The sequence below is a fragment of the Ranitomeya variabilis genome, chromosome 1 (genome assembly GCF_051348905.1).
Source record: "Ranitomeya variabilis isolate aRanVar5 chromosome 1, aRanVar5.hap1, whole genome shotgun sequence".
Taxonomy (NCBI): domain Eukaryota; kingdom Metazoa; phylum Chordata; class Amphibia; order Anura; family Dendrobatidae; genus Ranitomeya; species Ranitomeya variabilis.
The window spans coordinates 776,206,768-776,224,860 of record NC_135232.1 but is presented as its reverse complement, the minus strand read 5'-3'; the positions used below and the strand labels follow the sequence as shown (position 1 = coordinate 776,224,860).

Genomic DNA, 18,093 nt, shown 5'->3' with positions numbered 1-18,093 from the left:
TTATTAACTATTTTTCGTGACATATCTCTCTGATTTAAGGGCATAAAAATACAAAGTTTGAAAATTGCAAAATTTTAAAAATTTTCGCCATATTTCCATTTTTTTCATAAATAATCGCAAGTAATATCAAAGAAATGTTACCACTAACTTGAAGTACAATATGTCACGAAAAAACAATCTCAGAATCAGCGGGATCCGATAAAGCGTTCCAGAGTTATAACCTCATAAAGTGACAGTGGTCAGAATTGTAAAAATTGGCTTGGTCATTAAGTACCAAATTGGCTGTCACTAAGGGGTTAACCATGTATATATTGTATGGTGTTATGCTACCTTATCTAAGCTTGTAGCATTATAGCAGACCGGTGGTTACCTGTTGGCCACTCTCTAATGATAGTGGGATGTTTTTCTTTTTTGCCTGTAAAGCTACAGTGCACAGGAAATCTGAAATCTTTTGCTTATTGTGAATACTGTAGTAGCCATTGTAAAAACTGTGATATAAGGCTAGCTTTCTCCAAAAGAAGTAAATAAACCTGATGTAAATGTCTGCTTCCCTTAAAGTTAGCACTCTGACCCCCATACCGCACCCCCTCGCACCACCTCCATATCTTATGAGCAATCTGGCTGTAATGCTTAAGGCACCTTTCTTAAATGAAACTTGTCACTCAATTCATGCTGTAAAAACCTTGGGCAACATAATTCAGAGGCTGGCTGCACCGCTTTATCTCTGAAACACCAGCGAAAAAACATACGGTAGTTAGAATAGATGAGACTAGTCCTCTGCTGCAGGTGATTGCCAGATGTCTATGTGCACACGTCATAGACCTGTCCATCACTTAGACCAACGTAGGCAGAAGACTGCAGGATCTTCCAACTGAGTTCACTAAGCACTCGGGGAAAGACATACCGAGCTGATACAAGGATTTGGCAGTGTGACTTGAGTGACCGTTCCCAACTGAGACCTGAAGCACTCGGACTTTTTTTTTTTTTTTAATGTGCTTAAAATCTTGACAATTTTTCTTCCTTGATTATATATAAACTCTTGGATTAGTATTAATTTAACCCCTTCACAGCATGCACCGCATATATACAGCGCTGTGGGAGCTTTGTTCCTGCAAAACGCAGTATATATACACGGCGCTGCTATTTTCGGTCACCGCACTTCATTGCGTGGTGACAGTCAAGAGAACTGCTGTCTTTGTCAGCACGCCATCCCTGCACGTGGCCCCAGGGTCACACTGGATGGGGTGATCTATGTCACTTCTCCGGATTAGCCCCTTTGGCGCGGATTGGCTAAACAATAGTTACAGACCAATCAGCGCCAAAGGGGTAAATCTAAAATGGCGATCACCGCTCTGCAAGCCATCCTTACCACAGAGTTGGCTTGCAGAGCAGTTGTATACCCCCTCTGTGTGAGAGAAGACCATTGGTGACCAGTGCGATCCTCCTGCCATCCAGTGCTGTGTTGTGAGCACTTCGCCCGCAATCTCTGTCCCGGCTGACACCCTATTCCCCCCCCCCCCCCCCCATCCACATACTCCCATTGTATTTTTTGCCCTTTTTTATGTGCACTGAATCCTGCACTGAGCATTTGTGCTCTTCCTGTGGCCGCAGCATTCTGATTAGTATAACTATTGGAGTCTGCACCAAGGGACTTTTGTTTTTAGCTAGAGTAGTGGACGTTGCAGTGTGACGTCCAATATTTTTTTGGGGGGCGGTGGGGTTTGTGCAGAGTAGCTCTCTATGTAGGGAGATGGCGTATTAGAGTAGTGGACTTTGCAGTGTTAGGCCAGGTTCACATTAGCGTTTGAGTCTGCAGCGGACTTCTTTCCTTAGCTCCGCCTACTTCCGCATGCATCCTGCGTACCTATCTTTAACATTGGGTACGCAAGGACATGTGTTGTATGCGGATGCGTCCGAGTGCCTCGTTTTGAAGTGCCTTCCGAACGCAACATGTTGCATTTTCTTGTGTTCGACAGGCACGTCAAGACGACGCACGCAGACGCATCCGCATACAACACATGTCCCTGCATACCCAATGTTAAAGATAGGTACGCAGGACGCATGCGGAAGTAGGTGGAGCTTATGGAAAGAAGTCTGCAGCACCACGCTGCGGACTCAAACGCTAATGTGAACCCTAGCCTTAAGTCTGATTTTTCTGTGGGGGGGGGGGGGAGTAGTCAGTACAGAATTGCTTTTCAGGTAAGGAGGTAATTTTATATCAGTTTTTCTTGTGCAAAAAAAAAAAAAACGCCTGGTGATATCTTAGCTAGTGTATTAGGCGGAGTGTACATCGCAGTGTTGGTGACGTTCGTTTTTCTTTTGCAAAAAAAAAGTGGTTAGTACCAAGTAAATTTATAGGTAGGCCATTTAGTGTAGTGGACGTCGCTATGTATGTATGTGTGTATGTATGTGTATATATATATATATATATATATATATATATATATATATATATATATATATATATATATATATATATATATATATATATATATATATATATATATATATATATACACACGTACACACGTACACACGTACACACGTACACACGTACACACGTACGTACACACGTACGTACACACGTACGTACACACACGTACACACACACGTACACACACACACACGTACACACACACACACGTACACACACACACACGTACACACACACACACGTACACACACACACACGTACACACACACACACGTACACACACACACACGTACACACACACACACGTACACACACATGCACACACGTACACATGCACACACGTACACATGCACACATAAATACAATATATTACAGTACAGACCAAAAGATTGGACACACCTCATTTAAAGATTTTTCTGTATTTTCATGACTACGAAAATTGTAAATTCACACTGAAGGCATCAAAACTATGAATTAACACATGTGGGATTATATACTTAATTTCAGTTGTTTCACACTTTTTTGTTATGTCTTATATTCTAGGTTCTTCAAAGTAGCCACCTTTTGCTTTGACTGCTTTGCACACTCTTGGCATTCTCTTGATGATCTTCAAGAGGTAGTCACTGGGAATAATTTTCACTTCACAGGTGTGCCCTGTCAGGTTTAATAAGTGGGATTACTTGTCTTATAAATGGGGTTGGGTTCATCAGTTGTGTTGTGCAGAAGTCTGGTGGATACACAGCCGATAGTCCTACTGAATAGACTGTTAGCTGCTTTTTTCTTGCCATAATACAAATTCTAAGTAAAGAAAAATGAGTGGCCATCATTACTTTAAGAAATGAAGGTCAGTCAGTCCGAAAAATTGGGCAAACTTTGAAAGTGTCCCCAAGTGCAGTGGCAAAAACCATCAAGCGCTACAAAGAAACTGGCTCACATGAGGACCGCCCCAGGAAAGGAAGACCAAGAGTCACCTCTGCTTCTGAGGATAAGTTTATCCGAGTCACCAGCCTCAGAAATGGCAGGTTAACAGCAGCTCAGATTAGAGACCAGGTCAATGCCACACAGAGTTCTAGCAGCAGACACATCTCTACAACTGTTAAGAGGAGACTTTGTGCAGCAGGCCTTCATGTTAAAATAGCTGCCAGGAAACCACTGCTAAGGACAGGCAACAAGCAGAAGAGACTTGTTTGGGCTAAAGAACGCAAGGAATGGACATTAGACCAGTGGAAATCTGTGCTTTGGTCTGATGAGTCCAAATTTGAGATCTTTGGTTCCAACCACCGTGTCTTTGTGCGACGCAGAAAAGGTGAACGGAAGGACTCTACATGCCTAATTCCCACCGTGAAGCATGGAGGAGGAGGTGTGATAGTGTGAGGGTGCTTTGCTGGTGACACTGTTGGGGATTTATTCAAAATTGAAGGCATACTGAACCAGCATGGCTACCACAGCATCTTGCAGCGGCATGCTATTCCATCCGGTTTGTGTTTAGATGGACCATCATTTATTTTTCAACAGGACAATGACCCCAAACACACCTCCAGGCTGTGTAAGGGCTATTTGACCAAGAAGGAGAGTGATGGGGTGCTACACCAGATGACCTGGCCTCCGCAGTCACCAGACCAATCGTGATGGTTTGGGGTGAGCTGGACCGCAGAGTGAAGGCAAAAGGGCCAACAAGTGCTAAGCATCTCTGGGAACTCCTTCAAGATTGTTGGAAGACCATTCCCGATGACTACCTCTTGAAGCTCATCAAGAGAATGCCAAGAGTTTGCAATGCAGTCATCAAAGCAAAAGGTGGCTACTTTGAAGAACCTAGAATATAAGACATAATTTCAGTTGTTGCACACTTTTTTGTTAAGTATATAATTCCACATGTGTTAATTCACCGTTTTGATGCCTTCAGTGTGAATGTACAATTTTCATGGTCATGAAAATACAGAAAAATCTTTAAATGTGAAGGTGTCCAAACTTTTGGTCTGTACTGTATATATCACATCTACTGATTTTTCTTATTTATCTTTTCTCCTTTTTTATTAAAATAAATTATTAAATTTATATTTATTAAGCTATTTAATAAATAGTATCCTTTACACAAGCCCCACACAATACATGTGTAAAAGCACCACTTGCACACATCCCCAGTGTTTTGAAGAATAAAATAATAATGGCCCATTATTAAAGCAGATGCTATTCACCAGTGGAGGCCTAGGCTTTCCTTGCCTCCGACACGGATTCAGACAGTAAGGAAGATCCCATATTCCTCTCTTTTCTTCCTCCTCCTCCTCATCTAGTGAGGAGGGTCCCCACTGCAAAGCACGCTAGGACCCAGGCAACCCCCTCAGCAGTCGATCCCATATGGACTCCACCCACCGAAAATTATTAGCCCGTTATTCCGCATTTCATGGGCAGGTCAGGAATCCAATTTGACATTACAGGTCTGACTGAAATTGACTTTTTCCAGTTCTTTTTCAGCAAGGAAATAATAAATCTTAGTGGCCCAGGCAAATTTGCATGCCCATCAATTTTTCACCCAAAATTCCACGTCCTCATATGCCAGATGGACCCCTGGAAATGCAGCAGAAATTGACTTTTTGGGGCATAGTAAAAAAAAATAAGAAAAAGCTTCGGCAATACTGGAATACTGATATACTTTACAGCACACGGTATACAGTATGGCCATGACAAGGACATGATTTGAAGCGATCCAAATATTTTAGCATTATAGTGATAATGCGCAGTGTCCTCCCGGAGATGATCCTAACTTTGATCGTCTATATTAAATTCAGCCAGAAAATTTGCTGAGGCGTACAACCCCCAAAGTGACATCTCTATAGATCAATCTCTGGTTATTTTCAAAGGAAGGGTCAAATTTCAAGAATACCTGCCCAGTAAGAGAGCCATGTACAGAACTAAACAGTACAAGATAAGGGAGAGTCTCTCCGCATACGACCACAGATTTAGGGTATGTGCACACGTTGCGGATTACTCTGTGGATTTTTCCAGACTGATTTTGGTAAATCCGCAGGTAAACCGCACTGTGGATTTACCGCAATTCTTTGCGGATTTTGTGCGGATTCCACCTGCAGTTTTACACCTGCGGATTCCTATTATGGAGCAGGTGTAAACCGCTGCGGACAAAGAATTGACATGCATGTGCACTGCGGATTTTGTTTTCCCTAGGTTTACATGGTACTGTAAACTTATGGAAAACAGCTGCGAATCCGCAGCGGCCAATCCGCTGCGGATCCGCAGAAAAATCCGCAACGTGTGCACATACCCTTAGGGTCTATGAAGGGAAGGTAATTCAGATTGACTCGCACACTCACACACACAACCCCGTCCTGGGGACGAGTGGGAAAATTATGTGGGAATTGCTGCATCAACTGCTAGATGAGGGTTGTCTCCTCTGGATAGACAAGTTTTACACCAGCATGCCACTCTTCAAGACCCTCTCTGTCATAGTTGCATGCTGCACCATGCGAAAAAAATCAGAGAGGCCTCCTTAAGCCGCTAATTGGGCTCTGCTGTTGCCCTTATTCAGCAGCTGCCCAATGTGACCACCAATATATATTGTTGCTAAGTATAAGGACCAGAGGGATGTCCTTATGTTGACCAACATACTCCATGACAACAGCCTTCTTGTCACTTCCCGAAGTACCACACACAATTCCCAAAGCCACATGGTATATTTTGATTACAATAAGTACGTGGGGGGATTATATCTCTCAGATCAGGTCCTAAAACCGTACATTGGCAATCGAAAAGGTTAAAGTACGGTACAGAAAATTGGCCATGCGCTTTGTGCAGATGACACTGTACAATGCATTTGTGCTGTTTCAATCTGCAGGCATTACGGGAACCTTCCTTCAGTTTCAGGAGGTATTCATCAAGGTCCTAATGTCACTCAGGAAAGTGAGAGTCCCAGTACTTCTGAAACGGTTGGTGTCTGTATTGTCTGGGGTCAACATTTTCCAGCAAAGGTTCCCCAAACGGCAATGAAGGGAAGATCACAAAAAAGGTGCTGTGTGTGCTCCAAGAGGGGAATCTGAAAAGACACACTTTACCATTGTGAAACCTGGCCTTACCATTAAAGATTGCTTCAAAGAGTACCACACATCCACAAATTCATAACATTTGTTTTCACGCTGTTGACATAACACACTTTTATAATCTGATGTACTTGGCACAACTTATGCATAACACCACATTATAAATTCATACACTAGTAAAACCAAAAGCATTGTTATCATTACTATAACTATGCATCTAGATAAATTCCTTGAGGTGTGTAGTTTCCAAAATGGTGTCACTTGTGGGGGGTTTCCACTGTTTAGGCACATCCAGGGGCTCTCCAAACGCAACATGGCATCTGCTCTCGATGCCAGCCAATTTTGCATTCAAAAAGCCTTGCGAACCCTGCCATGCTCCTGCATAGTGGTTCCCCCCTACATAAGGGTATTTGCATACTCTTGAGAAATTCCACAACAATTTTTGGGGTCCAATTTCACCTGTTACCCTTGTAAATAATAAAAAAAAAAAATGGGTAGAGTAAAATTTTCGAAAAAAAGTGAAATGATTATTTACTTTAGCATTGCTTCAGTTCCTGTGAAACACCTGAAGAGTTTTCTTGAATGTGGTTCTGAGCCCTTTCAGGGGTGTAGCTTTTACAATGGTGTCACTTTTGGGTATTTTCTGTCATATAGACCTCTCAAAGTTGATTCAAATGTAATGTGATATCTTAAAAAAAAATGTTGGATAAATTAGAAATTGCTTGTCAACTTTTAACCCTTCTGACTTCCTAACAAAAAAAATTTCAATTGTTTTGATGTAAAGTAGAAGTGTGGTAAATGTTGTTTAACTAGTTTATATGACAAAACTCTGATTTAGGGGCATAAAGATGAAAAGTTTGAATATTTCTGATATTTTCGCAAATAACAGCAAGTCGTGTTGAACAAAATTTACCACTATGATAAAGTACCGTATTATATGTGAAGAAAAAAAACTCCGAATCAGTGGGATCCTTATAACAATCTCAGAATTAGTGGATCCATATGAGCGTTGTAGAGTTATTACCCCATGAAAGATATATATATATTTATACCGAGTTAGCCAGTTGATAAAAAAAATATACCGTATTTTCCGGCATATAAGACGACTGGGCGTATAAGACGACCCCCCCCCCTAACTTTTCCAGTTAAAATATAAAATCTTCTTAAGTCAGGGGTCGTCTTATACTCCGTATGTCATCTTATAGGGCCGGTGAATATGTGCCTTTTGGTGTGGGGAGTGGTCCCGATGACGAAGAGAGGGGGCGTCTCACAGTAAAGTGTGAGTGGAGTATATCCCCCTATTACCTCATTGCGGCAGCGTGGGGGTCTCTGTGCTGGGAGCGGCAGCTCCTCTTCGTGCCGTGGGTGCTCTGTGCTGTGGGGCGGCGGCGCATCTTCTTGCAGCGTCGGGGCTTCTCCGGCATCTTCTCCAGGCCCGGAGGCAGTCCGGCAGCCCCATTGCTGTGATGCGGTGGCCTTCGGGAAAATGGCCGCTGCTCAGATTCAGATCTCGTCTCCCGAGATCTCGGGAGACGAGATCTGAATCTGAGGAGCGGCCATTTTCCCGGAGGCTGCGATGCGGTGGCCTCCGGGAAAATGGCCGCTGTGGGCGGCGCATGCTCAGATTCAGATCTTGTCTCCCGAGATCTCGGGAGACGAGATCTGAATCTGAGCAGCGGCCATTTTCCCGGAGGCCACCGCATCACAGCAATGGGGCTGCCGGTGCCTCCGGGCCTGGAGGAGATGCCGGAGGAGCCCCGATGCTGCAAGAAGATGCGCCGCCGCCCCACAGCACAGAGCACCCACGGCACGAAGAGGAGCTGCCGCTCCCAGCACAGAGACCCCCACGCTGCCGCAATGAGGTAATGGGATATACTCCACTCACACTTTACTGTGAGACGCCCCCTGCCTTAGTCATCGGGACCACTCCCCCCCACCCACCATATGCACATTTTATCTGTACCTGGCGTATAAGACAACCCCCGACTTTTAAGAAGATTTTGAGGGGTTAAAAAGTCGTCTTATACGCCGGAAAATACGGTATATATTTAGAATTAAGTCCTCAGTGGTTGATACCTTTTAATGGCTAACTGAAAAGATGGTAAACTGCAAGCTTTCGAGACTACACAGGTCTCTTCATCAGGCATAGACTAAAAGAAATTCTGAAGAATCTGTGCTGTGTGGTGTATAAATGTGATTCTTCAGAATTTCTATTAGTCTATGCCTGATGAAGAGATCTGTGTAGTCTCGAAAGCTTGCAATTTGTTACCATCTTTTCAGTTAGCCATTAAAAGGTATCAACCACTGAGGACTCTCAATTCTAAATATATTTTTTTACCACATGAAGTGACCGTGGTCAGAATTGAAAAAATTGGTCTGGTCAGGAAGGTGAAAACGGGCTTCAGGGCAAAGGAGACTTTTTGGTTGGACGATGACTGTATAGAAAGTTATTTAAAAAAAAAATGCTGTTGAGTTTTTGCTATTCATGATATATATTTTATTTTAAGGACAAGCCAATAATGGTTTTAGCTGCAGGTTAACAGCATATCAACAGTTTATATTCTCTTTTCTTCCAGCTTGAGATTCTCTAAATTGGAGCCAACTAAGCTATAGTTTAAAAACTGAAAACTTGTGTTTTTGTGTCCCATAGAGGAGTACTTTAATTGCAGTCTGTTTTTCCTTTCAGGTATAGAAGAAAGAACTGGCTCTGGGTCTTGGGCAACAAATGACCATAATGGATCCTCATTTGACCAGAGCAGAGTAAGTGGACATCTTTGGATTGCACACGACATATATAACTGGTGGCGATGCGTATAAACTAATAAAATGCTCTTGGCTTCATATTCTATGCAATAAAATACATGTGCCGATAGTTAAATTGGATATCTGTGCAGATTGCTGGTTTTGTACCCTCAGGGCTATGGCGACACCAGTCATTATGGGGAACACAGGGACCTACCATCACATGAAGGCAGTTTGTCATCTACCACCTTCCTGTCCTCAGGACTTGCTGGTAAGTTTGTTGACTGCGAACAACTTATCTTATTTTCAAAATACAGAAGTGTGTCCCATTGTTGGCCTAAACATGAACGTACTTAGTAACAGTGCCCAATAACAAGGATACAAATGTGTCTCCCTTTAGGTGACTCATAAAGCTCTTGGGGTACCGTCACACTCAGCGACGCTGCAGCGATATAGACAACGAGCCGATCGCTGCAGGGTCGCTGGGGAGCTGTCACACAGCTCTCTCCAGCGACCAACGATCAGGGGAACGACTTCAGCATCGTTGAAACTGTCTTCAACGATGCCGAAGTCCCCCTGCAGCACCCGGGTAACCAGGGTAAACATCGGGTTACTAAGTGCAGGGCCGCGCATAGTAACCCGATATTTACCCTGGGTTACCATTGTAAAAGTAAAAAAAAACCAAAACATTACATACTCACCTTCTGATTTCTGTCACGTCTCCCGTCGGCGGTTTCCCTGCACTGAATGTGTCAGCGGCGCCGGCAGTAACAGCGGTGACGTCACCGCTGTGCTCTGCTTTACGGCCGGCGCTGACACATTCAGTGCAGGGAAGCCGCCGGCGGGGGACGTTACAGACATCAGAAGGTGAGTATGTAGTGGTTTTTTTTTTGCTTTTACAATGGTAACCAGGGTAAATATCGGGTTACTAAGCGCGGCCCTGCGCTTAGTAACCCGATATTTACCCTGGTTACCATTGTAAAACATTGCAGGCATCATGGCTTTTGCTGTCAAAACACAACGATACACACCGACCTAACGACGAAATAAGGTGCTGGCCTTCTAGCTCCGACCAACGATGTCACAGCAGGATCCTGATCGCTGCTGCGTGTCAAACACAACGATATCGCTATCCAGGACGCTGCAACGTCACGGATCGTTGTCGTTCTCGTTGGAAAGTTGTTCAGTGTGAAGGTACCTTTAGCCACACAGAACAGTCAGCTGCATTTACATACAATAGTGTAGACCTCATGAATTTGGATTCTTACCACTCATTAAAATATGGACAAGACCGGCTTGGAATGCGTCTCCTCTGTCATTGTGGTCTGTCAATATTGGCTTTTTTTATGACCTTGTATCATAAAGAAGTCCAGTAATCGTGTCAAGGTTGTTCTGATGGGACACTTGAAGAATTTAACTCAATTTCTGAAAATAGGAAAATAACAAAGTGCTTGCAATTTCCCTATTATTAAAAAAATATTTCCGTTCACAAGACTGGGAAGATTTTTAAGTCTATTTTGTACTGTTTGTTGCCTAGGTCGCCGACCACCTCTGCCGGTGTTCAGAGGTGGACCGTTTCCTAAGCAAGGGTGCACACTTGCAAGCTCTTTTCTATACAGCCTGCAAGTGCTGCTCTAAAGTTGGCTTGATTGCTTTACCCAGCCAGCTTCAGTCCCCTTGCTAGCAGCATTTGAGAGCCAATCCAGCAATGCAGTCTTTACATTGGTCCGAACTGTCGATCATGAGAAGCACATGGCCCTTTGACAACCAAGAGGCTGGGAAAAGGTGCACTTCTTAGGATGAAAAGAAAATATCCCCTACAACTTGAGCTGCATTTCCCCCAGACGTTAAATGACCGTCGCTATATGTAAGCAATTCGATAGTCAGGCTGGCCACATTTCCATGCACACCGAAGAATCACCAGTACGATAACCTGTTTACACAGGATGATGTGCTGTCAAAAACCAATTATTTTTAAGCATGAATAAAAAGCATTTCACAATAAGCGTAGTGCTCATTCATCGCCTGTACGTTATAAATCTATAAACAATTTTTTTTTTTTGCCTATTTTTATCTTTCTTACAGTTTGAAGAAAACTGCAACTGGTTGCACAAGTTCAAAAATGCAATTTATTGTTTTTGTTTCTTGTTTTTCTACAGTGTAAGACATTTTAGTCGTTGTGAGATGACCTTATTTTCAAACTTTTAGAATGTATGATGTGCTATGTTTTTCAGGAAAAAATGAACGACCATCGTACACTACATTTGGCAGAGATCCCGGAATGCCTGGAATGAACCAGGTATTGATTATGTACATGCTTTTGTTTGTGTATGTGTAGCAGAAAAAATACAGCAAGAAATAAAATAAAAAAAACATGTTCAGTTTTCCACCTTGGTGTGAATTCATACAGGATGGACCTGCTGACTCCCCCCATGGATTTGAGAGAATCATTGCAAACACTATCTTTTTTTATTTATTTCTTATTTTTGACTACCATGTGAACATAATGGGGGAGGTGCCTGTAGTTGACAAAGTGAAACATTCTATTGTGTAAATCAGCTTGCATAGAATTCTGTCAGAGTAGTGTGACACCACTCCAGCAATTTTTTTTTTATTGCACTCACTACCGGAGTGATGCTTTAAATGTAAGTCCCCTGCCCCCGAGATATGCTCGGCTTCTGCCGCCTTAGGCCGGTTTCACACGTCAGTGGCTCCGGTACGTGAGGTGACAGTTTCCTCACGTACCGGAGACACTGACACACGTAGACCCATAAAAATCAATGCATCTGTGCAGATGTCATTGATTTTTTGCGGACCGTGTCTCCGTGTGCCAAACACGGAGACATGTCAGTGTTCGTGGGAGCACACGTATTACACGGACCCATTAAAGTCAATGGGTCCGTGTAAAACACGGACCACACACGGACCTTCTCCGTTTGCAGTCCGTGTGGCGTGCAGGAGACAGCGCTACAGTAAGCGCTGTCCCCCCCACTGGTGCTGAATCCGCGATTCATATGTTCCCTGCAGTAGCGTTTGCTGCAGAGAAAATATGAATAATAGTGTTTAAAATAAAGATCTATGTGTCGGCCGCCCTCCCACCCCCTGTGCGCCCCCCCGCTGTTCTGAAAATACTCACCCGCCTCCCTCGCAGTGTTCTGTGCTGGCCTCCCCTTCTACTGTATGCGGTCATGTGGGGCCGCTCATTTACAGTCATGAATAGGCGGCTCCACCCCTATGGGAGGTGGAGCCACATATTCATGACTCTAATCGTCGGCCCCACGTGACCGCATACAGTAGGAGTCATGAATATGTGGCTCCACCTCCCATAGGGGTGGAGCCGCCTATTCATGACTGTAAATGAGCGGCCCCACATGACCGCATACAGGAGAAGATGGGGCCAGACCAGGAAGCAGCGACAGCCAACGAGGGAGCGGGTGAGTATTTTCAGAACAGCGGGGGGGGGGCGCGCACGGCGGGTGGGAGGGCGGGGGACACATAGATCTTTATTTTGAACAATATTATTCATATTTTCTCTGCAGCAAACGCTGCTGCAGGGTACATATGAATTGCGGATTCAGCACCAGATGCTGGTAGTACGTGTGGTACCCAGCACGGTGCGTGTGGTACCCAGTGGGCACACGGGCGGCACACGTGTGCCACACTGATGTTCACCAGAAACGCAGGGGCACACTGACACGGATAATTCCGGTACCGATTGTTTCCGGTACCGGAACTATCTGGACGTGTGGGACAGCCCTTAATCGGTTTCCCTGCCTCTCTGGTCCATCTCCTGTGAAAAGTGCGCTGCTGACGCGCTCCAGTGTATGCTGAAGCGCGTCAGAGGTCACTTTTCAATACAAGTCTATGAGAGCCTTGTTCTGCCTCTCATAGTCTTGTATTGAAAGCTTGTGAGCAAAACTTCTGATTTCCGGCTGTCGGAAGCTGTGCTCACGAGATGGCGAATCACCGGCGCAGGGGGCTTATACTTAAAAAGCGCCAGCTCTGAAAAAAAACAACCTGTTAGTGGTGCTTTAAACAATCTTTAAAATTGAAATACTTTCTACTTCAAGCAACCATATAGGTAAATAATACCGTCTGCACCATTAGACTAATAGCAAAAATTGCATGAATCAACAAAAAACTACTGTTTAAAACTTGATTTAAATGGCATAAAAACCTCAGTGTTTATCTAAAATAAAACTGTGTGGGGCCACCCTTTTAGATGGCAGTGGAGATGGAAATATGGGGAATTTTGAGATCTGCAGTAATTGGAGGATTCTGCTAAACTAGGGCTTTTATGTTCTACCTTTTGGTCAAGCGTTACCATGCAGAATATTTAAATGTAAAATCTTGAGTACTAATTTTAGATTCTCATTGCCTAAAGGGTATTTCTGGGGTCAGTACATTGGTGGCCTATCCTTACAATTGACAATATGAAATTGGTCAGGCTTTTTGCACCCCCCAATCATCAGCCCCTGCAGTATGTGTGCTCTGTCTACCGTCACACTACTACCACACTAAGAAATAATCTGTGTTTCTGTGTGTTATTTCTTTTTTGTCTGTTTTTTATCACTTCTCAGGGAATTTTATTTGACATCTGGTGGCAATTTATTTAACCCCTTCCCATCCCAAATAGGGTAGGTGCTGGCTGTGCTATACAGCAAGCTCCTGCGTTGAATGTCAGTGATTGGATCTTGCTATTTAATCACCTAAATTCGGCTGCCTGTCACTGGCATTTAAATGAAGCAACCATGGTGGGGTGTCCATTGGTTAATGGGTTGCAATGGCAGGGGGAGTATTCCGAAGACCCCCAACTCTATCTTGTCACTCTTGTTAAGGCGAAGCAACAGAAGACCATGTTTTTCACTATATATTGCAATTGTAAAGTTCAAGTCCCTTATGAAAAAAAAAAAGTTGGTTTTTAAAATGTTAAACATTTAACAACAATTAAGTCACCCTCTTTATTTTCATGTAAAAGTAAATGAAATAAAAATAGGTATATTCAGTATTGCTGCATCTGGAAAAGAATACTCAAAATATCTATATAAAATATTTCAGAATTACCCCCACAATGTGCTAAAAGCTACTTCAGCCTCCTAAGTACTATTGAAGTTATGTATTTACTGCAAAACAGAAGGTTAAAGGGGTTGTCCACTACTAGGACATCCCCTTCTTAAACTAAATGTCCGGCCCCCGATTAAAATAATAAAGCCTATACCTACATCCAGTGCCGGCGCCATTCCCTCGATGTCGGCACTCACTCTCCCCAGGGCTGTGATGTGATGTTGTGACATGTGACCCTGGTGCCCAATCGGCGCTGGCGTCACTGTCCCCGCCTTCGGACAAACTGAACATGAAGAGGAATCCATTGATGCAGCTGATCTCCCGGACTTCCTCTTCATGTTCAGTTTGTCCAAAGGTGGGGACAGTGACACCAGCGCTGATTGGGCGCCGGGCATCACGTGACACAACACCGCACTAGAGCCCCAGGGAGAGCTAGTGCCGACACCGCTGGATCGGAGGCGAGTATAAGCTTTATTATTTTATTAGGGCCAGACATTTAGTTTAAGAAGGGGTTGTCCTAGTGCTCCTATACATGGACTAGTTTGGGAACGCTGTCTCTCATCTTTACATTTCGCTGGTAGCAAGCCCACAGGGGAATGCAGGGAGGAGGAGAGCAAGTTGTCCCTCTTCTGCTCTACCAGCACACGCTGGCTTGTCAGTCACATCCCTGTGGGATGATATCACCAAAGTGTTGGGATGAGTCGCAGCTAGTGTTGAGCATTCCGATACTGCAAGTATCAGGTATCGGCCGATACTTGCTGTATCGGAATTCCGATACCGAGATCCGATACTTTTGTGGTATCGGGTATCGGGTATCGAAACAACATTAATGTAATAATGTGTAAAAGAGAGAATTAAAATAAAAAATATTGCTATACTCACCTCTCCGACGCAGCCCGGACCTCAGCGAGGGAACCGGCAGCGTTGTTTGTTTAAAATTTGCGCGTTTACTTGGTTACGTGAAGTCCCGGCTTGTGATTGGTCGCGGCGGCCATGTTGCCGGGACGCGGACCAATCACAGCAAGCCGTGACGTAATTTCAGGTCCTTGCAGGATTTTAAAATTACGTTCCGGCGTTGTGATTGGGCGCGTCGTGGTCACATGGGCGACGTAACCAATCACAAGCCGGGACGTCACGGGAGGCTGGACACGCGCACATTTTAAAATGCGCGCGTGTCCAGCCTCCCGTGACGTCCCGGCTTGTGATTGGTCGCGGCGGCCATGTTGCCGGGACGCGGACCAATCACAACGCCGGAACGTAATTTTAAAATCCTGCAGGACCTGAAATTACGTCACGGCTTGCTGTGATTGGTCCGCGTCCCGGCAACATGGCCGCCGCGACCAATCACAAGCCGTGACGTCACGGGAGGCTGGACACGCGCACATTTTAAAATGCGCGCGTCCAGCCTCCCGGCTTGTGATTGGTTGACCGCGATGCAACCAATCACAAGCCGGGACGTCACGGGAGGCTGGACACGCGCGCATTTTAAAATGGGCGCGTGTCCAGCCTCCCGTGACGTCCCGGCTTGTGATTGGTTGCGGCGCGGTCAACCAATCACAAGTGTGTACCAAGCTCACAATCAAGACCTGAGCCTCGCAATACATCAAAAAGTGCCAAGCTAAGCCAAACTACAGGGTTGAAAACATCATACTTCTGTATACATATAAATAAGTGTACAATTTGGACACGCGCGCATTTTAAAACGCATTTTAAAATGCGCGCGTGTCCAGCCTCCCGGCTTGTGATTGGTTGACCGCGCCGCAACCAATCACAAGCCGGGACGTCACGGGAGGCTGGACACGCTCCCATTTTAAAATGCGCGCGTGTCCAGCCTCCCATGACGTCACGGCTTGTGATTGGTTAATGGCGGCCATGTTGCCGGGACGCGGACCAATCACAGCAAGCCGTGATGTAATTTCGTCACGGCTTGCTGTGATTGGTCCGCGTCCCGGCAACATGGCCGCCCTGACCAATCACAAGCCGGGACTTCACGTAACCAAGTAAAAGCGCGAATTTTAAACAAACAACGCTGCCGGTTCCCTCGCTGAGGTCCAGGCTGCGTCGGACAGGTGAGTATAGCAATATTTTTTATTTTAATTCTTTATTTTACACATTTATATGGATCCCAGGGTCTGAAGGAGAGTTTCCTCTCCTTCAGACCCTGGGAACCATCAGGAATACCGTCCGATACTTGAGTCCCATTGACTTGTATTGGTATCGGGTATCGGTATCGGATTGGATCCGATACTTTGCCGGTATCGGCCGATACTTTCCGATACCGATACTTTCAAGTATCGGACGGTGTCGCTCAACACTAGTCGCAGCTCATCGAGCACAGGTGCGCCAAGATTAAACTTCAGTTTTTCAGTATCTAGATAATCACTCATTTTATAATAAAGGCATAAATTTAAAAAAAAAATAATGGAAAAATCCAGTTTACCCTTCGTCAGTCTTGGGATGCCAGTAGTGTGTTTTTCAAGTTTTTCACTGACACTTGGACTTGAGTAAGTGATTTTGATATTGGGCTAGTATCAAAATTAGACATGTCTCAGATATTCACTTCTGAACAGCCCCATAAGCTGTCATTTGTTCAATCCATAAAAAAACACAGATTAAACATGCATGTGAAAGCAGCTTATATAGGCTTCCAAGAAAAGCAAATGCTATACATGTCGTACAACAACCTAGTAGCTGCTGTTCTGCAAATTTGTGGAGGCCAAAATAGTTCTTTACCTTTTTAGGGTTCCTACTAAAGAAACCATCTTTTTACTTCAAAATAAAGATCACCATTGCCAATTCCATCCTTGTTTAAGGGATTTTACAAAACTATTCTATTAAAGCCTCCACTCCAAGCGCTATAGCTTTATTATTCCATCGTTTTTGTATGAGGGCTTGCTTTCTGTGGGACGAGGTGTAGTTTTGTGTTCTATCGTTCATTTTGCCATGTAATGTACAGAACAACTGGAAAATTATTCCAAGTTGGATGCCATTTTTTAAAAAAAATAAATAGAATAGCATTATTTATCACGTGTTGTCAGGGTATGTGCACACGTTCAGGTTTTTTCGCTTTTTTTCACGATAAAAACGCTATAAAAACACATACATATGCATCCTATCATTTAGAATGCATTCTGCAATTTTTGTGCACATGATGCCTTTTTTTTTCCGCGAAAAAAACGCATCGCGGTAAAAGCAGCATGTTCATTAATTTTGCGGATTTTTCACGTTTTTCCCGCTATTTAATGCATTGGGGAAAACTCGCAAAAACGCGAAAAATAACGAATGCGGATTTCTGGCAGAAATGTCCGGTTTTTGTCAGGAAATTTCTGCAAGAAATCCTGACGTGTGCACATAGCCTCAAGATTCTCTGGTGCCGGGATCGGGCAGTCATGTGTCCACAAATACACTATATGCATACTTCAGCCACTTCCTGGCTAAAAGTGCCGGCCTCTCTCAATTTACTTGTACTGAGCGAGTGCTCGCACATCTAGTCAGAATGAGGCCAGGGGTTAGCATATCTCATGCTTCCGGCACAGGTGAATCTGCACAGTGCACGCTATGAAGACTAACAAGTCTGCAGTCGCATAAAGTGACTGCAGATTTTCACACCAATCCTGGACAACGGTCACCAGATTTCCCATTAATTTCTGCCAGCACAAGTTCCCTTTAATCATGCAACTTGGTTTTAGTAAAAACTATGTATGTGACTTATAGATATTTAAAGCAGTTGCCCAGGAATTTTATTTTGATGGCTATACTTAGGATAGGTCTTCAATGTCTGATCGGTGGCGGTGTGGCACTCCT

General features: G+C 44.2%; 1 protein-coding gene across 8 annotated transcripts in view; it reads left to right on the top strand.

Annotated features, from left to right (window-relative positions):
• The window catches only part of TCF3 (transcription factor 3), a 131,605-nt gene that overhangs the window by 58,111 nt on the left and 55,401 nt on the right, over positions 1–18,093 (top strand). For all 8 annotated transcript variants that reach the window (XM_077272203.1, XM_077272183.1, XM_077272154.1 and 5 more), the window contains 3 exons: positions 9,170–9,243; positions 9,400–9,496; positions 11,460–11,524. In XM_077272203.1, coding sequence (XP_077128318.1) covers positions 9,170–9,243; positions 9,400–9,496; positions 11,460–11,524 — 236 coding nt within the window. The remainder of the gene's footprint in view (positions 1–9,169; positions 9,244–9,399; positions 9,497–11,459; positions 11,525–18,093) is intronic.